This window comes from Scatophagus argus, chromosome 12, assembly GCF_020382885.2.
Source record: "Scatophagus argus isolate fScaArg1 chromosome 12, fScaArg1.pri, whole genome shotgun sequence".
Classification (NCBI taxonomy): domain Eukaryota; kingdom Metazoa; phylum Chordata; class Actinopteri; family Scatophagidae; genus Scatophagus; species Scatophagus argus.
The window spans coordinates 12,769,592-12,793,586 of NC_058504.1; the positions used below are offsets into that span (position 1 = coordinate 12,769,592).

Genomic DNA, 23,995 nt, shown 5'->3' on the forward strand with positions numbered 1-23,995 from the left:
TTGGTTCTTTTTTGGTGTAAATAAAATAACTTCAAATACATGATAAGAAGCAATATTTGAACAATTCACAAACAAGGACCTGCATGCTCACATTTTATGGAACTATGCTTTTTAAGTCTTACCTCTTCAGATGTCCTCCTCCTGTCAGGAAGGACCAGAGTATTTGCATGGCTGCCAGGGACTATAGTAGATCCTATACTCATTCTGGGTCCAACTAACATGTAGCGTTTGTCTCCAGATCTGTACTGGATGCTGTGACACAGTGTCCCGTCATAATTAGCCTCTTGTAGATATTTAGAAGTATAGTCTGTGGATTTGGAGCACTGCATTGCAATCAGCACGATGATACTGATGAGGAAAAGGACTGAAACTGAGCCCAAAGTTATGATGAGATAAAAAGTCACATCATTCCCCTCATCATCTTTTGCTGCACTTTTAACGTCAGAGGCTGCAAAAGCCTCTTTGGGCTCCACCACTTTGACAATCACAGTAGCTGTTGCTGAGAGGGAAACGTTCCCATTGTCTTTGACCAGTATGAGCAGTTTGTGCTCAGCCTCGTCTGTCTCTGTGAATGAGCGAAGTGTTCTGATCTGTCCTGTATAGCGGTCCAAAGCAAAGAGACTGTGGTCAGTGACTTCCTGCAGTGAAAAGAGTAACCAGCCGTTATATCCTATATCAGCGTCATAGGCTCTGACTTTAGTCACCAAGTGTCCTGCGTTCACATTGCGGGGAATCTCCTCCACACCTTCAGCAGAGCCGTTGGAGCTGACTGGATACAGGATGACTGGAGCGTTGTCGTTCTGATCCAGAATGAACACGTTCACTGTGACGTTGCTGCTCAGTGACGGAGTTCCAGAGTCTGTGGCCACGACTTGGAACTGGAACGTTTTCAGGGTCTCAAAGTCAAAACTTTTTAGGGCGGAAATTTGTCCATTATCTGGATTTATGTTTAGGAAAGATGTTACTTCATTTCCTCTCGCTATATGATAGGAAATCACTGCATTGTCATTCACATCATTGTCACTTGCGCTTACAGAGAATATTGACGCTCCAGCAACGTTATTCTCTGACAGATAAAACTGTAATGGATTTTGTTCAAAATGTGGACTGTTGTCATTCACATCTGATATCTGAATGCTGAGAGTTTTAAACGTAGATAAGGGAGGTTCACCACAATCAGTGGCTTGTATTGTTATTTCATATTGTGACACCTCCTCTCGATCCAAAAATCCCTTCGTGACAACTGAATACGTGTTCTCTTTATAGGAAGGTTTTAATTCAAAAGGTACGTCATTCGATATGTGCGAAATTATTTTTCCATTTACACCGGAGTCTTTATCTGTCACACTAATAAGTGAAATTACTGTTCCAGGTTTTGAGTCTTCAGACACTGTATTTGACAGTGATGTGACTTCTATTTCTGGTGGATTGTCATTGACATCTTTTATCTTTATAATGACTCTACACTCTCCGGCCGATGGAGGCTGTCCTTTATCTGACGCCTCAACATCCAGTTCATACACATCGTTTTCTTCATAGTCCACTATTCCCTTCACTCTAATCTCTCCAGTCATTTTGTCCAATTCAAAAATGTCATAAACTTTCCGCCTCAAGGTTTTACCCAGACTGTACCCAACTTCCCCGTTACTGCCTTCATCAGGATCCGTCGCATTCATGGTAAATACTGAAGTACCCACTGGAACATTTTCCTGTATTTCAACCTGATAAACCTCCTGACTAAACACTGGACGATTATCATTGATGTCGAGAACAACAATGGAAACATTTAGTGTGGCTGATCTTGGAGGTTTACCTCCATCAACTGCTGTGACCAGCAGCGTGTGTTTGTCCTTTTGTTCTCTGTCTAATGGCTTCTTCAGCACTAAAAAGGGTATCTTACCAGCGTCGCTTTGACGGATATTCACTTCAAAATGTTCATTTGGTGTTATAGTGTACGTACGAATCGAGTTAACTCCAGCATCGGGATCACGAGCGGTGTGCAGCTGAAATCGCCTACCTGGCAATGTGTGCTCAGCTATTTCAAATCTCTGTTCTTTTTCCGGAAAACTGGGAGAATGATCATTGACATCAGTGATTTCTACACTTACGTAGTGTACCTCCAAAGGGTTTTCAATGAGGACTTTTAGCTCCATCAGACAAGCACCGCTGCCCTGACAGAGCTCCTCTCTGTCAATGTGCTTCCGGACGTACAAGGCCCCATTATTCTGGTTCACTTCAAAAATCGCGTCCTCGATTACAGACACAACGCGAAACCGTCGGTCGGTCAAAGAGGTGATGTCAAGACCAAGATCCCTCGCAACATTTCCAACAACAGTCCCCACTTCCACCTCCTCTGGAATGGAGTATCTTATCTGAGCCAAAGCCTGTTTTCCGAAGAGCAGCAGGAGAGCTAAATGAAAAGCAAACCAGCAGCAGTCCCTTGTTCGACTTTTGGTATCGTTCCCCATCGTTATCCAACAACACACAGACGGTCGTTAATATGACGAACACTCATTTATGTCCAACCTGCAACGTGATTTCATCGCTTGGTGTGCTTGATTCAAGTGCTGCCCGTGTTCGCCAAAGATGAGAAACAAAAGGGTCGTGAAGGGAGGGACAAAGCTGTTTGTGGTTTCCTGATGTAATAGTGACACCCAGAGGTAAATACCGATAACAGACCTTACTACCTTTTTTCTTTGCACAAAATATTGCTTGAGGTGTGAGTTGTACCTCGATAAACCAGCAGACTTCCCGCTTTTTAACGTTGTTCTAGCTTCCTGTCTCTCTCTCTCGCTGACTTTCCCAGAAAAATAAAATATTTGAAGTGATGCATTGCTTTTTTTCGTTTGTCACTGTCACGAAATTACCCTATTCATTGTGTTTCCTGAATACTGCATTACTCTTTGGCGTGTTCATGTGTTTCAACCTCATGAATAGAAACCAGAAGTCGTCGCACGGTCTTTTCTTTGAATAACAACAGCACATCAGTATGAAAATAAATTACTTCTTGCTTACTGCACAACTCCACAGAAACAATCAGAATGTAACTGTTATGCTCGAAGAAAGTCGACTTTTCATTTCAGCGCCATGGACAGCAGTTGTTATCAGGGGAAACGACGGTCTTTACAAGGGATCAGCTCTTTCAACCGTTCTGTCATATCTATGAGTGCGTCTGCACATGAGCAAATGAGACAACCAGTCTAAATATAGCAGCAAGCACACAGGTTGTTGTGATTTCTCTTTGGTTCTTTCTTAGTGTAAATAAAATAACTTCAAATATGTAATCAGAAGCAATATTTGAACAATTCACAAGCAAGGAACTACATGCTCACATTTTATGGAACTATGCTTTTTAGGTCTTACCTCCTCAGATGTCCTCCTCCTGTCAGGGAGCACCAGTGTGTTGGCATGGCTGCCAGGGACTATAGTAGATCCTATACTCATTCTGGGTCCAACTAACATGTAGCGTTTGTCTCCAGATCTGTACTGGATGCTGTGACACAGTGTCCCGTCATAATTAGTCTCTTGTAGATATTTAGAAGTATAGTCTGTGGATTTGGAGCACTGCATTGCAATCAGCACGATGATACTGATGAGGAAAAGGACTGAAACTGAGCCCAAAGTTATGATGAGATAAAAAGTCACATCATTCCCCTCATCATCTTTGGCTGCACTTTTAACATCAGAGGCTGCAAAAGCCTCTTTGGGCTCCACCACTTTGACAATCACAGTAGCTGTTGCTGAGAGGGAAACGTTCCCATTGTCTTTGACCAGTATGAGCAGTTTGTGCTCAGCCTCGTCTGTCTCTGTGAATGAGCGAAGTGTTCTGATCTGTCCTGTATAGCGGTCCAAAGCAAAGAGACTGTGGTCAGTGACTTCCTGCAGTGAAAAGAGTAACCAGCCGTTATATCCTATATCAGCGTCATAGGCTCTGACTTTAGTCACCAAGTGTCCTGCGTTCACATTGCGGGGAATCTCCTCCACACCTTCAGCAGAGCCGTTGGAGCTGACTGGATACAGGATGACTGGAGCGTTGTCGTTCTGATCCAGAATGAACACGTTCACTGTGACGTTGCTGCTCAGTGACGGAGTTCCAGAGTCTGTGGCCACGACTTGGAACTGGAACGTTTTCAGAGTCTCAAAGTCAAAACTTTTCAGTGCAGTGATTTGTCCGTTTTCAGAATTTATATTCAGAAAAGACGTCATATCATTATAACTGCCATCTCCTCTAATTATACGATATGACACTACAGCGTTGTCGTTTAAGTCTTTATCAAAAGCACTCACAGAAAATATCGAAGCACCAGGAGAATTGTTTTCTGTCAAATATAATTCTAGCGGACTGTGTGGGAACTCTGGGATGTTGTCATTTACATCTGACACCTGAATACTCAAAGTTTTGTATGTGGAAAGTGGAGGTTCACCACAGTCTGTGGCTGTTATTGAAATATCGTAATGTGACACACTTTCTCTGTCTAGGGTTTCTTTTGTCACTAATGAATACATATTATCTTTAAACGACGGTTTTAATTCAAATGGCACATCCCCCGTCAGACTGCACAAGACTTTGCCATTCAGACCAGAATCAACGTCTGTTACACTGATAAGAGAGATCACAGTCCCGTGTTTTGAATCCTCTGGGACTGTGCTGGATATTGATGTCACGTCTATTTCTGGCTTATTGTCGTTGACATCTTGGATCTTTATAATAACTCTACAGTCGGTTGTCATCGGAGGCTGACCCCTGTCAGAGGCTTGGACATCCAGTTTGAAAACATCCGTTGTCTCATAGTCAATTTGTCCGCTAACTCGAATTTCGCCTGTGTTTCTGTCTAGACGAAATGGCTGCAACAACTTGGAACTAACGTCACCCCCAAAGGCATACTCCACCTCCCCATTGGCTCCCTCGTCTTGATCAGTTGCTTGGACCTTTATTACAACCGTATCTAAAGCAACATTTTCTTGCAATATTACAGAATAAACTTCTTTGAAAAAAGTCGGCCTGTTATCATTGATATCGAGGACCTTTATGGTGATGTTGAGAATGGCTGATTTTGGCGGTGTCCCTCCATCTATAGCGGTTAAAATCAAACTATGGTTTGTTTTTTGTTCTCTGTCCAAGTTCCTCTGCAGCACTAAGAAGGGGATTTTATCCTCTCCTCTATCTCGAATTTCTAGATGAAAATTTTCGTTTTGATTAAGTTTATAGCGCTGCACGGAATTTATTCCAACATCTGGATCACGGGCGCCTGGTAACTGAAATCGTGCTCCCGGTGAAGTATTTTCTGCTATTTCTATTATCTTTTCTTTCTCAACAAAGGTCGGTGCGTGGTCGTTAGTGTCCGTTATTTCCACTGTAACATAATGGATTTCAAGTGGATTCTCAGCAACGATTTTCAGGTCTATTAAACAAGCACCATTTCTGTCGCACAGCTGTTCTCTGTCGAGAGTCTTATGAACATAGAGGACCCCATTGTTCTGGTTTACCTCAAACAGCGCGTCCTGGGCTCCGGACACAATACGAAAACGCCTGTTTATCAAAGTGCTGACATCAAGTCCCAAATCCTTGGCAACGTTTCCAATTATAGCTCCCACTTTAACTTCCTCTGGAGTCGAGTATTTCAATTGAGCCAGAACAAGCTTACCAAAGCAAAACAGCAGAGAGAAAAACAGAGGGCGCGACCAAGACATCATTCTGCCTCTTTGTCCTTTGTCTTCTTTGCCGTAATCGTTTGAAACGGTATCCGCAAATATCTTCAACTTAAAGCCCCGCCAGCCGTCTTTAGATCCAATTTCAGAAAGCCAAGTCCATATGAGGTACAGATCAAAATCCGAAGCGATGGCATTCTTTGTGGTCGAGCTGAAAAACACTTAGAAAGGGGCAGAGTCTGCGTTGACTGATGCTTTAGCAATTACCCACTGTAACACTGACACCCAGTGGACCGCTCAGTGCTTTCATTTACTAGAAAGGAGAAAGAATATATAAAACATGGTTCCACTGAAAACAAATATCTCCAATGCGACGTTTAGTCTCCCGGAATGCACCATCAACTCAAATTTGACTAATCAAGCCACTCTCTTTAGGATACGGTGAATATATTGTGCTGCAGCCCACAGAAAAGGAAATAAACACGTTGCAACAGCTTGCGTAACATGAAACCTGTCGCCAGTCACTGAAGTGTTTCCATTGCTGCCCTGGTCTGTGGTAGGACTTAAGAATCTTATAAGACAAACGTTCAGCGCCGTGTGCAACGCAACAACCTGAGTGTTACTATGGCAGCTTAACTGAACTAAGTACATGTTCAAGTGCGGGTAAAATAAGGAACAAACTCTGTCATCCACCGCAAATGATAAAGCCAGGGGTAAAAATCACCACAACGGCACCAAAATTGCCTCGACCAGACTTCACCGTAACATAATGTCAGAAATTATATTCTGCTGGTATCAGATCAGGTCTAAATAACCCAAAGATATTTTTCAACTTCAAAAGGAGGTAAAACACTGAACATTGCTAAGACATTGGGCAAAACTGCATGGCAACAACTAAGCCCTTTCACAAACAGCAAATATCCAGTAGTAAGCCTAAATAAGTAAAACAAAAGTGATGCATTTTCTGTTCAGTTCAAACATTAGGGTCTTACCTCCTCAGATGTCCTCCTCCTGTCAGGGAGCACCAGTGTGTTGGCGTGGCTGCCAGGGACTATAGTAGATCCTATACTCATTCTGGGTCCAACTAACATGTAGCGTTTGTCTCCAGATCTGTACTGGATGCTGTGACACAGTGTCCCGTCATAATTAGTCTCTTGTAGATATTTAGAAGTATAGTCTGTGGATTTGGAGCACTGCATTGCAATCAGCACGATGATACTGATGAGGAAAAGGACTGAAACTGAGCCCAAAGTTATGATGAGATAAAAAGTCACATCATTCCCCTCATCATCTTTGGCTGCACTTTTAACATCAGAGGCTGCAAAAGCCTCTTTGGGCTCCACCACTTTGACAATCACAGTAGCTGTTGCTGAGAGGGAAACGTTCCCATTGTCTTTGACCAGTATGAGCAGTTTGTGCTCAGCCTCGTCTGTCTCTGTGAATGAGCGAAGTGTTCTGATCTGTCCTGTATAGCGGTCCAAAGCAAAGAGACTGTGGTCAGTGACTTCCTGCAGTGAAAAGAGTAACCAGCCGTTATATCCTATATCAGCGTCATAGGCTCTGACTTTAGTCACCAAGTGTCCTGCGTTCACATTGCGGGGAATCTCCTCCACACCTTCAGCAGAGCCGTTGGAGCTGACTGGATACAGGATGACTGGAGCGTTGTCGTTCTGATCCAGAATGAACACGTTCACTGTGACGTTGCTGCTCAGTGACGGAGTTCCAGAGTCTGTGGCCACGACTTGGAACTGGAATGTTTTCAGGGTCTCAAAGTCAAAACTTTTTAGGGCGGAAATTTGTCCATTATCTGGATTTATGTTGAGGAAAGATGTTACATCATTTCCTCTCGCTATATGATAGGAAATCACTGCATTGTCATTCACATCATTGTCACTTGCGCTTACAGAGAATATTGACGCTCCAGCAACGTTATTCTCTGACAGATAAAACTGTAATGGATTTTGCTCAAAATGTGGACTGTTGTCATTCACATCTGATATCTGAATGTTGAGAGTTTTAAACGTAGATAAGGGAGGTTCACCACAATCAGTGGCCTGTATTGTTATTTCATAGTGTGACACCTCCTCTCGATCCAAAAATCCCTTCGTGACAACTGAATATATGTTCTCTTTATAGGAAGGTTTTAATTCAAAAGGTACATCGGAGGTTATGCGTGAAATTATTTTTCCATTTACACTGGAGTCTTTGTCCTTCATACTGATGAGAGAAATCATTGTGCCAGGTTTTGAGTCTTCAGACACTGTATTTGAAAGTGATGTGACTTCTATTTCTGGTGGATTGTCATTGACATCTTTTATCTTTATAATGACTCTACACTCACCTGTTAATGGTGGTGTTCCTTTATCTGACGCCTCGACATCCAGTTTATAAACGTCGTTTTCTTCATAGTCCACTATTCCCTTCACTCTAATCTCTCCAGTCATTTTGTCCAATTCAAAAATATCATAGACTTTTTTCTTAAGAGTATTTCCAAGGCTGTATTCAATTTCGCTGTTACTGCCTTCATCAGGATCAGTGGCATTCAGTCTAAATACTGAAGTACCCACTGGAACATTTTCCTGTATTTCAACCTGATAAACCTCCTGGCTGAATATCGGACGATTGTCGTTACTGTCAAGAACAACAATGGAAACATTTAGTGTGGCTGATCTTGGAGGTTTACCTCCATCAACTGCTGTAAGAAACAGTAAGTATTTGCTTCTTGTTTCTCTGTCTAGTGACTTTTTCAGCACTAAAAACGGTATTTTTTCCTCATCACTATGACGTATGTCTACTTCAAAGTGATCGTTTGACGTTAAAGTGTACGTGCGAATCGAGTTAACTCCAGCATCGGGATCACGAGCGGTGTGCAACTGAAATCTCCTTCCTGGCAATGTTTGTTCAAATATTTCGAATCTCTGTTCTTTGTCAGGGAAACTAGGAGAATGATCATTGACATCAGTGATTTCTACAGCCACGTAGTGTATTTCCAAAGGGTTTTCGAGTATGACTTTTAGCTCCATTAGACAAACACCGCTACCCTGACAGAGCTCCTCTCTGTCGATCTTCTTGCCCACAGAGAGAACCCCATTGTCTTGATTTACCTCAAAAAATGTCTCCTTGGATTCAGACACGACACGGAACCGCCGGTCAGTCAAAGAGGTGACATCAAGGCCAAGATCCTTCGCAACATTTCCAACAACAGTTCCTTCTTTCACCTCCTCGGGAACAGAGTATCTTATTTCTCCCAAAGCCCGTTTTCCGACAAACAACAAGAGAACAAAACGAAAAGCAAACCAGGAGCAAACCCTTCTTCCAGTTCGTCTTTCGATCCCCATCTTTGTCCAGCCACACATGATCACACACAAGCCAGTTACTGCAGTAAATTTCGATATCAAATCTGCTGCGCGTTTCAATTTTACGAGCTCGATTCAAATGTCTTCTCTCTGCTTTTTTCAGGGGGCAAACAAAAGCTTTGTGAGGGGAGGGACAACGTTTTCTTTGGTTTCCCAATGTAATACTGACACCCAGAGGTCGCTGGGAAAATACGCCCTTATTCAAAAATAAATCCATGGATCCCTTTTCCTCTGATAAGTTTATCCAGCGTTCAAACACCTCAAAGTGCTCGCTTTGTATCACAACACAAAAAGCGCCTCTAAATGTGCGGAAAAGGCCTCCTAGTTCAAGTGTCATTTTTTAAACTTATTTGTATCAAATGTTCTGTATGGACAAAAAGGTGCATCGCATTTCAGCGCCATGGATAGAGATTGGCGCCTGGCTTTTCCCCTGTGCTCTCTGAACGAAATGTCTCATGCTCAGCACTTACAGAAGTCTCCAGAAAGACCAGCAACTTATACATTTTACCCTTCGCTGTATTTTAGGATTTGGATGAGAATATCAAAACACTCGGGGTAACTGTAGTTTGCAGTTCTTACGTGAAGATGTCAGACATAATCAGGTAAAGACTGAAGTATTAGATATGGCTGACAGATTTCTTTCATTTTTTCTTTTTTTGTATTAATCAGCTTACATGAGCTTGCACATGACAAAACAAGCTGAGTGTGGAGTGAAAAGGTGTCGAAGTGTGGCTATTGTCGATACAGAAAAAGAACATAAATAATAAATTTGTCGCTCTGACTTGCAAACTTAAATCTGTTCGAATGAAACAGCGAACATTGACCAGTGAATGCGGTGTTTCTGAATAAAGTCAGACAAACAGGTAAATATTCAAATAATAAGAATAATACTTATTTAGACTTGTAATATGGTTGATTTTGATGTCAACTGTTAGTAATGTTACATTTACTAATCGCTGTACAAAGATGAAAAAGGACCACTAAGCAATGACAGAATTTAGTGCATTTTAATATGTTGTTTGTCAGTTTGCTTTCAAGCTCTTACCTCTTCAGAAGTGCGTCTCCTGTCAGGGAGCACCAGTGTGTTGGCGTGGCTGCCAGGGACAATAGTAGATCCTATACTCATTCTGGGTCCAACTAACATGTAGCGTTTGTCTCCAGATCTGTACTGGATGCTGTGACACAGTGTCCCGTCATAATTAGCCTCTTGTAGATATTTAGAAGTATAGTCTGTGGATTTGGAGCACTGCATTGCAATCAGCACGATGATACTGATGAGGAAAAGGACTGAAACTGAGCCCAAAGTTATGATGAGATAAAAAGTCACATCATTCCCCTCATCATCTTTGGCTGCACTTTTAACGTCAGAGGCTGCAAAAGCCTCTTTGGGCTCCACCACTTTGACAATCACAGTAGCTGTTGCTGAGAGGGAAACGTTCCCATTGTCTTTGACCAGTATGAGCAGTTTGTGCTCAGCCTCGTCTGTCTCTGTGAATGAGCGAAGTGTTCTGATCTGTCCTGTATAGCGGTCCAAAGCAAAGAGACTGTGGTCAGTGACTTCCTGCAGTGAAAAGAGTAACCAGCCGTTATATCCTATATCAGCGTCATAGGCTCTGACTTTAGTCACCAAGTGTCCTGCGTTCACATTGCGGGGAATCTCCTCCACACCTTCAGCAGAGCCGTTGGAGCTGACTGGATACAGGATGACTGGAGCGTTGTCGTTCTGATCCAGAATGAACACGTTCACTGTGACGTTGCTGCTCAGTGACGGAGTTCCAGAGTCTGTGGCCACGACTTGGAACTGGAATGTTTTCAGGGTCTCAAAGTCAAAACTTTTTAGGGCGGAAATTTGTCCATTATCTGGATTTATGTTGAGGAAAGATGTTACATCATTTCCTCTCGCTATATGATAGGAAATCACTGCATTGTCACTCACATCATTGTCACTTGCGCTTACAGAGAATATTGACGCTCCAGCAACGTTATTCTCTGACAGATAAAACTGTAATGGATTTTGCTCAAAATGTGGACTGTTGTCATTCACATCTGATATCTGAATGTTGAGAGTTTTAAACGTAGATAAGGGAGGTTCACCACAATCAGTGGCCTGTATTGTTATTTCATAGTGTGACACCTCCTCTCGATCCAAAAATCCCTTCGTGACAACTGAATATATGTTCTCCTTATAGGAAGGTTTTAACTCAAAAGGTACGTCGGAGGTTATGCGTGAAATTATTTTTCCATTTACACCGGAGTCTTTATCTGTCACACTAATAAGTGAAATTACTGTTCCAGGTTTGGAGTCTTCAGACACTGTATTTGACAGTGATGTGACTTCTATTTCTGGTGGATTGTCGTTGACATCTTTTATCTTTATAATGACTCTACACTCACCTGTTAATGGTGGTGTTCCTTTATCTGACGCCTCGACATCCAGTTTATAAACGTCGTTTTCTTCATAGTCCACTATTCCTTTCACTCTAATCTCTCCAGTTATTTTGTCCAGCTCAAAAATTTCATAGACTTTTTTCTTAAGAGTTTTCCCAAGGCTGTATTCAATTTCTCCGTTACTGCCCTCATCAGGGTCCGTGGCATTCAGTCTAAATACTGAAGTACCCACTGGAACATTTTCCTGTATTTCAACCTGATAAACCTCCTGACTAAACACTGGACGATTATCATTACTGTCAAGAACAACAATGGAAACATTTAGCGTCCCTGATCTTGGAGGTTTACCTCCATCAACTGCTGTGACCAGCAGCGTGTGTTTGTCCTTTTGTTCTCTGTCTAAGGACTTTTTTAGCACTAAAAACGGTATTTTATCCTCATCACTATGACGAATATCTACTTCAAAATGTTCATTTGGTGTTATAGTGTATGTGCGAATCGAGTTAACTCCAGCATCGGGATCACGAGCGGTGTGCAGCTGAAATCGCCTACCTGGCAATGTGTGCTCAGCTATTTCAAATCTCTGTTCTTTCTCAGGGAAACTGGGAGAATGATCATTTGCATCAGTGATTTCTACGATTACATGGTGCATTTCCAAAGGGTCTTCGACTAGAATTTTTAGCTCCATTATGCACGTACCACTTCCGCGGCAGAGCTCCTCTCTGTCGATTTTCTTATGCACATGCAGAGCCCCATTGTTCGGGTTTACCTCGAAAAAAGTCTCCTTGGATCCAGACACAACGCGAAACCGTCGGTCAGTCAAAGAGGTGATGTCAAGGCCAAGATCCTTCGCAACATTTCCAACAACAGTTCCTTCTTTCACCTCCTCTGGAATGGAGTATCTTATCTGAGCAAAGGCCTGCTTTCCGAAAATCAGCAGCAGAGCCAAATGAAACACAAGCAAACAGTCCTCCCGCGCCCGACTTGGTCTATCTGTCCCCATCATTATACCACAGCTCAGAGAAAACACGAGAAAAACTGTTACTGGGACAAAAGCCCTTCTACGTCCAACCCGTTGTGAATCGCACGTTTCCAAAATCCACAACACGAATCCATCAGCTGCCGTGCTCGATTCAAACGGCTGCCTTGCGACAAAGAAAAAGCTTTTTCATGGGAGGGACAAAGTCTTCTGTCGTTTGCCAGTGTTACAGTGACACCGAGAGGACATCGAAGGAAAACAAAAGACTATATATGTAATCACGGGTAAACATGTCCTAATGACAGTTAAGAACTTCCTGTCGTAAAATTAGTAACGTTGTCACTGCAACAGTACATTATACCCAGTAAAATATAACCGGTTATAGAGATTATAGAATGTAGGAAGTTACGGAGCCCGGAAGGGACATGGAGGGGAAATATATGTTCTGTTGCGAGACATCTTTATTCTTTTTTAAATAATAATAAAAAAACTTCATTTTTTCCCCTCCATGTCCATTCCCGGGGTCCGGCGCAAGGTTTTCATCCATTGGAGTGTTTAATTTACTATATAGTTGTTACAACAATAGAGGTTACTTCCATTCTTTGACATTATTATTATGTATAAATAGACAATGTGTTGCAGCAATCGCGGAAAGTAGTCACAGTCAGCTCTTTTTCAGTGTGTTTTTCATTCAAATATAGCTCAGTATTGTCGCAGCAATTGTCTGTCAAACTGTTTACAGATCTCAGCATAAACACAACCAGCTTCATACTTTCCAAGCAGTTCTTGATTAGAATTTCATCGACTGCTTAGAGCTTCGACTGTCAGGAACAATCTGCCTAAATGTTCCCAAACAGAGGTGTGAATAATTGATTTGTAATCACTTTCTGTTGTTTATAACAGAAAAGCCAAAGCAGTTCAGCACCACGAACAGCGGCCACACTCATGCAAAAAACAGTCTTTGATTTTAGGGTCTTACCTCCTCAGATGTCCTCCTCCTGTCAGGGAGCACCAGTGTGTTGGCATGGCTGCCAGGGACTATAGTAGATCCTATACTCATTCTGGGTCCAACTAACATGTAGCGTTTGTCTCCAGATCTGTACTGGATGCTGTGACACAGTGTCCCGTCATAATTAGCCTCTTGTAGATATTTAGAAGTATAGTCTGTGGATTTGGAGCACTGCATTGCAATCAGCACGATGATACTGATGAGGAAAAGGACTGAAACTGAGCCCAAAGTTATGATGAGATAAAAAGTCACATCATTCCCCTCATCATCAGTTGCTGCACTTTTGACATCAGAGGCTGCAAAAGCCTCTTTGGGCTCCACCACTTTGACAATCACAGTAGCTGTTGCTGAGAGGGAAACGTTCCCATTGTCTTTGACCAGTATGAGCAGTTTGTGCTCAGCCTCGTCTGTCTCTGTGAATGAGCGAAGTGTTCTGATCTGTCCTGTATAGCGGTCCAAAGCAAAGAGACTGTGGTCAGTGACTTCCTGCAGTGAAAAGAGTAACCAGCCGTTATATCCTATATCAGCGTCATAGGCTCTGACTTTAGTCACCAAGTGTCCTGCGTTCACATTGCGGGGAATCTCCTCCACACCTTCAGCAGAGCCGTTGGAGCTGACTGGATACAGGATGACTGGAGCGTTGTCGTTCTGATCCAGAATGAACACGTTCACTGTGACGTTGCTGCTCAGTGACGGAGTTCCAGAGTCTGTGGCCACGACTTGGAACTGGAACGTTTTCAGGGTCTCAAAGTCAAAACTTTTTAGGGCGGTGATTTGTCCGCTTTCAGAATTTATATTCAGAAAAGACGTCATATCATTATAACTGCCGTCACCTCTAATTATACGATATGACACTACAGCGTTGTCGTTTAAGTCCTTATCCGTAGCAGTAACAGAAAACATTGGTTTTCCAGGCTCATTATTTTCTGACAGGTAAAGTTCAACTGGATTATGCGAAAATTCTGGAGTATTATCATTCACATCTGACACATCAATGCTTAAACTTTTGAACGTGGACAAGGGAGGCTGACCACAGTCTGTAGCTGCTAATGTGATGTCGTAATGCGAAACTGATTCTCGATCCAAATGCTGCTTCAATACTAGCGAGTACATATTATCTTGAAATGATGGTTTTAAATCAAATGGCACATTTTCTGAAAGACTACATATTACTTTGCCGTTTAAACCGGCGTCCAGGTCTGTAACACTAATAAGAGAAACCACAGTCCCGGGTTTTGAGCCTTCAGACACCTTGTTTGACAAAGATGTTACTTCTATTTGAGGTTTGTTGTCGTTTTTGTCAAGCACTTTGATTATCACCGTGCAATCAGTACTCATTGGAGGCTGTCCTTTGTCAGTGGCGTGGACGTCTAACTTAAAAACTTCAACCTTCTCAAAGTCAATTTCTCCCTTGACTCGAATTTCACCAGTATCTTTATCCAAGCTAAACATGTCATATATCTTCCTGTCAAGTTGACCACCGAAAAAATATTCAACTTCTCCATTTGCGCCCTCATCCACATCGGTTGCCTTTACCTTAATTACACTTGTATCTGCTTCTATATTTTCGAGAACTGTTGCTGTATATACCTCTTGGCTAAATGTGGGATGGTTATCGTTTGAGTCGAGAACGACGACTGTAATATTAAGTGTCCCCGATCTGGGTGGATTACCACCGTCGACTGCTGTTAGAGTCAGTTTGTGCTCATGGTGCTTTTCCCGATCCAGAGACTTTTGCAGAACTAAGAATGGTATCTTGTCCTCTGCTCGCTCTCGAATCTGTATACTAAAATATTCGTTTTGATTTAATTTATACACGCGCACAGTGTTGATGAGCACATCTGGATCGTGCGCAGTTGGTAACTGGAAACGTCTGCCGGGAACAGTAGACTCAGATATTTCTAATATTTTTTCTTCCTCCTGAAAGCTCGGTGAATTATCATTTACATCTATGATCTCAACCCCTACATAGTGTATTTCCATGGGGTTCTCCGCTACCATTTTTAGGTTCATTAAGCATGGAGACACGCCTTCACAAAGCTTCTCTCGGTCAATGCTCTTATGCACATACAAGACGCCATTGTTCTGGTTTACTTCAAACAGAGCATCTTTAGTTCCCGATACAATACGAAACCGCCGTTCCTGCAGTGAACTGATGTCCAGTCCAAGATCCTTCGCTACATTTCCAACTACGGAATCCACTTTTACCTCCTCCGGAACTGAATATTTGATCTGAGCTGAAATCCGCTCCACACAGCTGAGCATCACAGACAAACGGATGGCGAACCACCAGGACTGTACTCCCCGTCTTTGTCCTGCGGCTCCCATCGTTTCACTTTAGTTCTGATTATTGCTGTTATATCCACTCACAGTTTCTGTCGCCAAAGGAATTTGCCTAAGCTACGAAATATACTGTTGAAATATATTCCATATGTTCAGTCAATCGATGCAGGCTACAAATAAAACAACGGCAGCACTCGTCTCTGTCTCTGTTGAAGGTGCCGTCTCTGCTCTGTCGACATGAACAAAACATTTGTGAAAGGGGCAGGGCCAACGCTGCAACACGACAGCTTTCACTGATATGACACTGACACCTTGTGGACTGGACACATTAGGAACATTTTAAAGCACCCCGTGACAAATTATGATAGTGTATTTGCAAGTTGTAGCTCCTTAACTTTTTTTTTAATGATATTTTTTTAATGCAGGTTAAACAGTTTTAGATCTGAATAATGTGTTTTTTTTCTTTTCCAGATAGCTAGTTTCCCTTCTTTTCTGTATTTTATGACAATCGATGAACAGACTGAAACTGAGCCCATGCTGAAACTGTTGTGTATTCATAACAGTAAAAATAATGTCATTATATATTGCTTTATGGCAGTACAGGATTAACGTGCAGAGCTCCCTGAGCAAAAATGTTGATTTGCAGACTTTTGTACACTAGATAATTGTAAAGGACAGAATTACAGATGTAAGTTTCAATGTGCTGATTGGTTTTCATGATCCAAATGAATAGGAACCACTCACCGGAACAATGGACAAGACAGAACAACATTTCTACAACAAAGTAGTGTGGTTATTGGATGTGGACTTGAAAATCACCGTAATATGAAAAAAACCCCCATAATTATCAGCACCATGGACAGCGCTACTAAACATGCAGCGATGTTAATGTGACTTTCTCCAGTAAGTCGCCTTAAATATTGTCACATTCAAGCTAAAACTTAAAAATCTGTGCGACCAGCATTCTGCACTTCAACACCTTGGGCAGTGCTGACATGAACCACAGTAATCCGCAGTAAATTGTCTATGAGTACGTGAAAAACAGCTTCAATTAAAGACAAAACATCGGCTTACCTCTTCAGAAGTGCGTCTCCTGTCAGGGAGCACCAGTGTGTTGGCATGGCTGCCAGGGACTATAGTAGATCCTATACTCATTCTGGGTCCAACTAACATGTAGCGTTTGTCTCCAGATCTGTACTGGATGCTGTGACACAGTGTCCCGTCATAATTAGTCTCTTGTAGATATTTAGAAGTATAGTCTGTGGATTTGGAGCACTGCATTGCAATCAGCACGATGATACTGATGAGGAAAAGGACTGAAACTGAGCCCAAAGTTACGATGAGATAAAAAGTCACATCATTCCCCTCATCATCTTTGGCTGCACTTTTGACGTCAGAGGCTGCAAAAGCCTCTTTGGGCTCCACCACTTTGACAATCACAGTAGCTGTTGCTGAGAGGGAAACGTTCCCATTGTCTTTGACCAGTATGAGCAGTTTGTGCTCAGCCTCGTCTGTCTCTGTGAATGAGCGAAGTGTTCTGATCTGTCCTGTATAGCGGTCCAAAGCAAAGAGACTGTGGTCAGTGACTTCCTGCAGTGAAAAGAGTAACCAGCCGTTATATCCTATATCAGCGTCATAGGTTCTGACTTTAGTCACCAAGTGTCCTGCGTTCACATTGCGGGGAATCTCCTCCACACCTTCAGCAGAGCCGTTGGAGCTGACTGGATACAGGATGACTGGAGCGTTGTCGTTCTGATCCAGAATGAACACGTTCACTGTGACGTTGCTGCTCAGTGACGGAGTTCCAGAGTCTGTGGCCACGACTTGGAACTGGAACGTTTTCAGGGTCTCAAAGTCAAAACTTTTTAGGGCGGAAATTTGTCCATTTTCAGAATTTATATTCAAGAAAGATGTCATATCACCCTGCAGCCCATCACCTCTCACAATGTGGTATGTGATTGCTGCGTTTTCATTGAGATCATTATCAGCAGCACTTACGGAATATATCGATGTGCCCGGGGTATTGTTTTCTACCAAATAAAGTTCATATGGATTTTGGCTGAAAATTGGTCTGTTGTCATTCACATCAGACACCTGAACACTCAAGGTTTTTATAGTGGAAAGAGGAGGTTCACCACAGTCAGTAGCAGTTATTGTGATGTCATAATGGGACACACGTTCTCGGTCTAAACGCCCTTTCGTGACAAGAGAGTACATGTTTTCCTCAATGGAATGTGTCAAGTCAAACGGAACATTATCCGAAATTTTACAAATAACTTTTCCGTTAACGCTCGAATCTCTGTCCGTGACGCTGATGAGAGAGATGACAGTTCCCGGCTTTGAATCTTCTGGGACTACATTGTACAACGATGTTACTTCAATATCTGGCTGGTTATCGTTAATGTCTTTAATTTTTATCACAACTCTGCTTTCCGCTGTCCAAGGAGGCTGCCCTTTATCCGACGCCTGCAAGTCTAGTCTATAAATCTCTGTGTCTTCGAAGTCCACGTTTCCTTTCACTCGAATCTCCCCAGTGAGGCTGTCTAATTCAAATGTGTCATGCACTTTTTTCTTTTGTGTTTTTCCAAACGTGTATTCAATTTCGCTGTTCGAACCTTCGTCCAAATCTGTAGCGTTTAATTGTATTACAAGCGTTCCAATAGGGGAATTTTCCTCTAATGACACAGTATATATATCTTTGCTAAACACAGGTCGATTATCATTTGTATCGAGCACCGTGATAGTCAAATTCAGGCTCCCAGATTTGGAAGGGCTGCCCCCGTCGAGAGCTGTTAGCACTAAACGGTGTTCTGCCTTTTGCTCCCGATCCAAAGACTTTTTCAGCACTAAAAACGGGATCTTGTCCTCCTCGCTGTCCCTGATTTCAATATCAAAAAAATCATTTAGGCTGAGTTTATATAATCGCACTGACTGTGCACCCACATCAGGGTCTCTGGCCGCATGGATCTGGAAACGAGTACCTGGGGGAGTGTGCTCTGCTATTTCCAGCCGCTGCTCGCTTTCTGGGAAAGTGGGTGAATGGTCATTAACATCTGTTATTTCAACGCCAACGTAATGTATTTCCAGTGGGCTTTCAACAACAATTTTCAGGTTTATCAAACAAACCTTGGTTCCATCACAGAGCTCTTCCCGGTCCACATTTTTTCCGACATACAATACTCCATTGTTACTGTTTAACTGAAACAGAGCGTGATTGGGCCCCGAAACAATACGAAACCTTCGGTCCGTCAAACTGCTGAGGTCAAGCCCTAAATCCTTAGCGACATTTCCAACAGGATATCCCACTTGTACCTCTTCTGGAACAGAGTATCTTAGCTGAGCCAAAATCCGCTGCCCAAAGCACAGCAACAAAATCCCAGCGACCCACCAGCAGTTCACTCGGCGCCTTTGTCCTCGATCTCCCATTGTGAAACAAAAAACATGGAGGCTTTATTTGAAGCAAATACGGTAATCCAACTGCTCACCAGACAAGTTTTACTACATCCATTTCACGACTCTTAAACTGAAGCTTTCACGCATGAATCTGAGCGGCTATTCGTATTTCTTGTTTCATTGCCTACGATGTGCACCCCGTCAGCATTACACCTCCGTCAGATATGATCGGAGATGGGCAGGGCCTGCAGAGAATTAGCAACACAACCATTAGGCCACACTGACACCACGTGGCCAACCGGCTGCAATACGTTAGATCGTATTTGTTTCTCTTCACTCTCTCTTGCAATACTACTTATGTATGCCTCCGCACTGCTCATCGTCCAGTAGTAAAACACACATGATGAACATGTCAGTCAAAACTTCCCACAGTCTCACTCTGTGGAGAATGTTCAGGTCTGCCTCCTCCAGCACCTGCGACTCAGTGATTGTTCAGGTAGGTCTGCATGTCATTTGCTGTATTTCCAAAACAAACAACCAGCAAATCCAAAAACCACGAGCAACATTTCAGCACCATGGACAGCATATTTTCATTTCAGCACGGTTAAAACAGCAAATGAAAGCAATATTATTAATCTTAAGATTCCAGTTTGAGTACTATGTAAATAATTAAAGTGATTACCTTACTAATTGCAAAGGAAGTTTAAGTAAACCAAAAATAAATTATCATATACGCTTGATATATTAGCTCTTAAGATCATACAGTGGGCTTACCTCTTCAGATGTCCTCCTCCTGTCAGGGAGCACCAGAGTATTTGCATGGCTGCCAGGGACTATAGTAGATCCTATACTCATTCTGGGTCCAACTAACATGTAGCGTTTGTCTCCAGATCTGTACTGGATGCTGTGACACAGTGTCCCGTCATAATTAGTCTCTTGTAGATATTTAGAAGTATAGTCTGTGGATTTGGAGCACTGCATTGCAATCAGCACGATGATACTGATGAGGAAAAGGACTGAAACTGAGCCCAATGTTATGATGAGATAAAAAGTCACATCATTCCCCTCATCATCTTTTGCTGCACTTTTGACGTCAGAGGCTGCAAAAGCCTCTTTGGGCTCCACCACTTTGACAATCACAGTAGCTGTTGCTGAGAGGGAAACGTTCCCATTGTCTTTGACCAGTATGAGCAGTTTGTGCTCAGCCTCGTCTGTCTCTGTGAATGAGCGAAGTGTTCTGATCTGTCCTGTATAGCGGTCCAAAGCAAAGAGACTGTGGTCAGTGACTTCCTGCAGTGAAAAGAGTAACCAGCCGTTATATCCTATATCAGCGTCATAGGCTCTGACTTTAGTCACCAAGTGTCCTGCGTTCACATTGCGGGGAATCTCCTCCACACCTTCAGCAGAGCCGTTGGAGCTGACTGGATACAGGATGACTGGAGCGTTGTCGTTCTGATCCAGAATGAACACGTTCACTGTGACGTTGCTGCTCAGTGACGGAGTTCCAGAGTCTGTGGCCACGACTTGGAACTGGAACGTTTTCAGGGTCTCAAAGTCAAAACTTTTCAGGGCGGAAATGGTGCCATTAGCTTCATTTATATTTAAAAAGGAGGTTACAGTGGGCCCCGGGCTCCGACTCAGTGAATATGTGACTGCTGCATTTTCACCTCCATCAGCATCTGCAGCGCTCACCGAAAAAATTGACATTCCAGCCTTGTTGTTTTCGAGTACATAAAATGTATATGGGTTTTCACTGAACAGAGGACTATTATCATTAACATCCAGCACATCCACCTGTATCAGCTTCGTGGATGACAGGGTGGGCTTTCCTAAATCCTTAGCTGTTATTGTAATATCATACACATGTGTTGCTTCCTTATCGAGGAAGTCCTTCGTGACCAAAGAGTATGACTGTCCGTCAGGGGATGGCTTTAAATCAAACGGTAAATGCCCGGGCACACTGCACACCACCTGTCCGTTTACACCTGAGTCAAGGTCCGTCACACCCATCAGCGCCACCACCGTGCCGGGAGGTGCATCCTCTGGAATGCGACTTGAAAGGGATGTGATGTCTATTTCGGGTGGGTTGTCGTTCACGTCTTCCACTCTGACAACCACGTTGCAGTGTGTGGAGAGAGACACGGCACCTTTGTCTGCAGCCAGTACCTTAACCTCATAGACTTGTTTCTCCTCGTAATCAAGGCCTCCCTTCACCGTCAGTCTGCCAGTTCTGCTGTTCACATCGAAAGGCTCAGATGAGAGTCCCCTGAGTTTACTCCGTAATGAATATTCGATCTCACTGTTCATCCCTTCGTCGGGGTCCGACGCATTTACTGTCAGCAGAAATGTTCCGATTGCTGCGTTTTCCTGTATTGTTATGGTGTATTTTTGTTTATCACACACTGGTGGGTTGTCATTAATATCAGATACAATAACAGTGATATTAAGAGCACCAGATTTTGATGGTTTACCCCCATCTGCAGCTGTTAATAGTAGCCAGTGCCGTGCGGTGTGCTCTCTGTCCAAAGATCGCTGTAATATTAGGAAAGGGACCTTTCCCTCATCCCCAAATTCCTCGGTTTCCAGTCGGAAATACTGGTTATGGTTTAGCTTATATGACTGTAAGGAATTCAATCCAACATCCAAGTCGTGTGCTCCTTCTATTTGAAATCGAGATCCAACTATGGCGGACTCCAGCACCTCTAAGGTGTAGTTTTCTTCAGGAAATTTCGGCCAATTGTCGTTCACATCCAGGATCTCAACTATAACTTGGTGCATCTCGAGGGGATTTTCTACAACCGCTTTAAGATTTGTGACGCATGGAACAGTTTTTGCGCACAGCTCCTCTCTGTCTACTCTCTGGTTCACTGACAAAAGTCCATCTGTCGGGTTTACCTTAAACAGATCCTGCTTTGTTCCTGACACGACACGAAGATTCCGCTCCGTCAACCTTCCGAGATCTAATCCAAGGTCTCTGGCTACGTTTCCAACCACCGTGCCTAATTTTAATTCTTCCTGAACAGCATACCGTATTTGAGCAGAGATTCCTTCCACATGAGTCAGAGCCAGACAAAAAGAGATCCACGCATCCAGCCATCGTCCTTTGAGGCCCCTTGTCGCCATTGTTCAGATCTAAACCTTTTAATCGGCGTGCTTAAATCCGTCGACAAAAATTCTCTCTCTCTCAGCGTCCTTTTCGGTTTGATAAACAATAAATGTCTACGAGAACCATCTTTCTGACTGAAGAACGAAGGCTGATTAGTTCGCTTCTCCAACCTTACTGAATGTAAAAGCAAACAAGGTACTCCCTCACACACAACCGCTGCTGTGATATACAGTCTAACAGCACCACCCATTGTCAGTGTAAGGACGGTGCCTTGCCGACGATCTAAGGTTGGTGTAGAAGCCATAATCGTAACAGACCAAACACGACTTATTTTCACATCTGTTGAGTTTCCAAAATGTCTTAAAATATTCTATCTCAAGTTGCTTTGTTCATTTCAAGTTTTCATCTTCGTGTTCCATTATATTGTAACACCAGTTTCCCACAACTGGTCAGTAATTGCCATTAAAATTAGGAAATCACTCCTGCCAAAATGTCACAGTAGATGTGAAACTCAGCCTACCAGTATTCATTTTAAAAAAGAGTTTTTGATTTCTTCTGTGCCACAAAGCATCGATAATAATGATGTTTCCTGGGAAGAGTAAAATCCAAATTAGCAATTTATTTACATTCCCTTGTGTTCTCATTTAACTGTAATTAATTTACAAAATGATCTCTGAGTGTTTTGGTTTTCTAGATTTAGGATTGAACTGTTACTTCCGGGAAACTTATCACTGGTATAGCACTGGTATGACGGACCATGAAATAAATCACAACCTAATGTTTTATTGGGTTTGGTGGTGATGTGTGTAAAGCTGCTGACATTCCCACTCTGTCTGTTTAAACTCTCCGTGGTCTCCTCAGCACACTCCCACAATCTCCCTCCCTTTTTCGCAGAGGTGAGCAGCGACATCTCATGGATTAAACTCGAAAGTGTACCTCTGATGAGCCCACTCGTATGTCTGCATTGTTTATTTGTAATCGTGCCTGTTCCTCTCTACAGAATAAATTATGATAGAAAAAGACAAATAATAAGAATAATAATAATAAGATTAGGACCAAAGGAAAGTAGGAAATAAAGCGACCTTCATAGTAAAAACCCAAACCCTTAGCAACCCCTCCCACATACTGCTGCTGCGTGTTCATTCTGGAAGTAGGCCAAACGCATACGTGCTGCCGCATTCTGCAACACCTCCTCCACGTCACCCCATCACCCCTCCCATGCTGCATCAATTCTACCAGACTGTTTCAAAGCACCTCATGCTCCTCATCAGCAGAGGTGACATTTTTCAAGGAGTGTTCATCTGATGTCTGCAAGCTGCGGATGCTGCGCTGTGAAGTGGAGGGGTGGGGTGTGTCTGTGTGTGTGTGTGTGTGTGTGTGTGTGTGTGTGTGTGTGTGTGGAGGGGGGGGGTCCTGAATTTTATATTAAATTACAGGCTCCTCCAGAGCACTCTGCGAGCTCCAGCGCATCGCCATGGTAACGCAGTTCCAATTGGCAGTTCGCTGTCCACGGTGCTGAAAGCAAGCCGGGCTGAGGAAGGAGAGGGGGAGTAGGAGGGGGAGGGACACAGGAGCTGTGGATGCTGCAGACAAAGAAAGTCAGCTGAATCCACATGACCCGATTCTGTTGATTCTGTAAAACTCCTAAGATACATACCGTATTCCCCATCGAGGTCACACTAATTATTCTGTAATGAAGGTACCAAAAGAAAGATGTGTACTAACGCATCAAGTAGATTGTATCTTTATGTATGGTGCTCGCGTGTTAGCCTACTAGTGCCAGCTGGTGGTTGTTCGAGTGTTTTCTTCCACATTGGTGCAATGCTGTGTCA

The 23,995-nt window shown here is 43.0% G+C and overlaps 7 protein-coding genes across 7 annotated transcripts; all 7 read right to left on the reverse strand.

Annotated features, from left to right (window-relative positions):
• Nucleotides 1–65: 65 nt before the first annotated feature.
• LOC124068646 (protocadherin alpha-8-like) lies at nucleotides 66–2,532 on the reverse strand. Its single transcript, XM_046407045.1, has one exon. The coding sequence runs from the start codon at nucleotides 2,466–2,468 to the stop codon at nucleotides 66–68; it is 2,403 nt and encodes an 800-aa protein (XP_046263001.1). The 5' UTR covers nucleotides 2,469–2,532.
• Nucleotides 2,533–3,306: 774 nt separating this feature from the next.
• Nucleotides 3,307–5,857, reverse strand: LOC124068647 (protocadherin alpha-8-like). Its single transcript, XM_046407046.1, has one exon. It carries the CDS (start codon nucleotides 5,692–5,694, stop codon nucleotides 3,307–3,309), a length of 2,388 nt encoding a protein of 795 aa, XP_046263002.1. The 5' UTR covers nucleotides 5,695–5,857.
• Nucleotides 5,858–6,629: 772 nt separating this feature from the next.
• On the reverse strand, nucleotides 6,630–9,118 carry LOC124068648 (protocadherin alpha-8-like). Its single transcript, XM_046407047.1, has one exon. The coding sequence runs from the start codon at nucleotides 9,003–9,005 to the stop codon at nucleotides 6,630–6,632; it is 2,376 nt and encodes a 791-aa protein (XP_046263003.1). The 5' UTR covers nucleotides 9,006–9,118.
• Nucleotides 9,119–10,038: 920 nt separating this feature from the next.
• Nucleotides 10,039–12,656, reverse strand: LOC124068649 (protocadherin alpha-6-like). Its single transcript, XM_046407048.1, has one exon. The coding sequence runs from the start codon at nucleotides 12,397–12,399 to the stop codon at nucleotides 10,039–10,041; it is 2,361 nt and encodes a 786-aa protein (XP_046263004.1). The 5' UTR covers nucleotides 12,400–12,656.
• A 500-nt stretch (nucleotides 12,657–13,156) lies between these two features.
• LOC124068275 (protocadherin alpha-8-like) lies at nucleotides 13,157–15,878 on the reverse strand. The gene has a single exon (XM_046406386.1). The coding sequence runs from the start codon at nucleotides 15,707–15,709 to the stop codon at nucleotides 13,340–13,342; it is 2,370 nt and encodes a 789-aa protein (XP_046262342.1). The 5' UTR covers nucleotides 15,710–15,878; the 3' UTR covers nucleotides 13,157–13,339.
• An 808-nt stretch (nucleotides 15,879–16,686) lies between these two features.
• On the reverse strand, nucleotides 16,687–19,256 carry LOC124067910 (protocadherin gamma-C3-like). The gene has a single exon (XM_046405686.1). It carries the CDS (start codon nucleotides 19,088–19,090, stop codon nucleotides 16,712–16,714), a length of 2,379 nt encoding a protein of 792 aa, XP_046261642.1. The 5' UTR covers nucleotides 19,091–19,256; the 3' UTR covers nucleotides 16,687–16,711.
• Nucleotides 19,257–19,275: 19 nt separating this feature from the next.
• LOC124068650 (protocadherin gamma-A11-like) lies at nucleotides 19,276–22,320 on the reverse strand. The gene is made up of 2 exons (XM_046407049.1): nucleotides 19,832–22,320; nucleotides 19,276–19,302 (listed from the first exon to the last, which is right to left on the reverse strand). Exons 1-2 carry the CDS (start codon nucleotides 22,178–22,180, stop codon nucleotides 19,276–19,278), a joined length of 2,376 nt encoding a protein of 791 aa, XP_046263005.1. The 5' UTR covers nucleotides 22,181–22,320.
• Nucleotides 22,321–23,995: the final 1,675 nt, after the last annotated feature.

Excerpts from the sequence above, each read along its gene's own strand:
- LOC124068646 (XM_046407045.1), bottom strand. The coding sequence starts at position 2,468 with ATGGGGAACGATACCAAAAGTCGAACAAGGGACTGCTGCTGGTTTGCT.
- LOC124068647 (XM_046407046.1), bottom strand. The coding sequence starts at position 5,694 with ATGATGTCTTGGTCGCGCCCTCTGTTTTTCTCTCTGCTGTTTTGCTTT.
- LOC124068648 (XM_046407047.1), bottom strand. The coding sequence starts at position 9,005 with ATGTGTGGCTGGACAAAGATGGGGATCGAAAGACGAACTGGAAGAAGG.
- LOC124068649 (XM_046407048.1), bottom strand. The coding sequence starts at position 12,399 with ATGATGGGGACAGATAGACCAAGTCGGGCGCGGGAGGACTGTTTGCTT.
- LOC124068275 (XM_046406386.1), bottom strand. The coding sequence starts at position 15,709 with ATGGGAGCCGCAGGACAAAGACGGGGAGTACAGTCCTGGTGGTTCGCC.
- LOC124067910 (XM_046405686.1), bottom strand. The coding sequence starts at position 19,090 with ATGGGAGATCGAGGACAAAGGCGCCGAGTGAACTGCTGGTGGGTCGCT.
- LOC124068650 (XM_046407049.1), bottom strand. The coding sequence starts at position 22,180 with ATGGCGACAAGGGGCCTCAAAGGACGATGGCTGGATGCGTGGATCTCT. Across the intron at positions 19,303-19,831 it reads GGAGGAGGACATCTGAAGAG|GCCCTGCCCATCTCCGATCA; the intron begins GTAAGCCCACTG and ends AATTCTCTGCAG.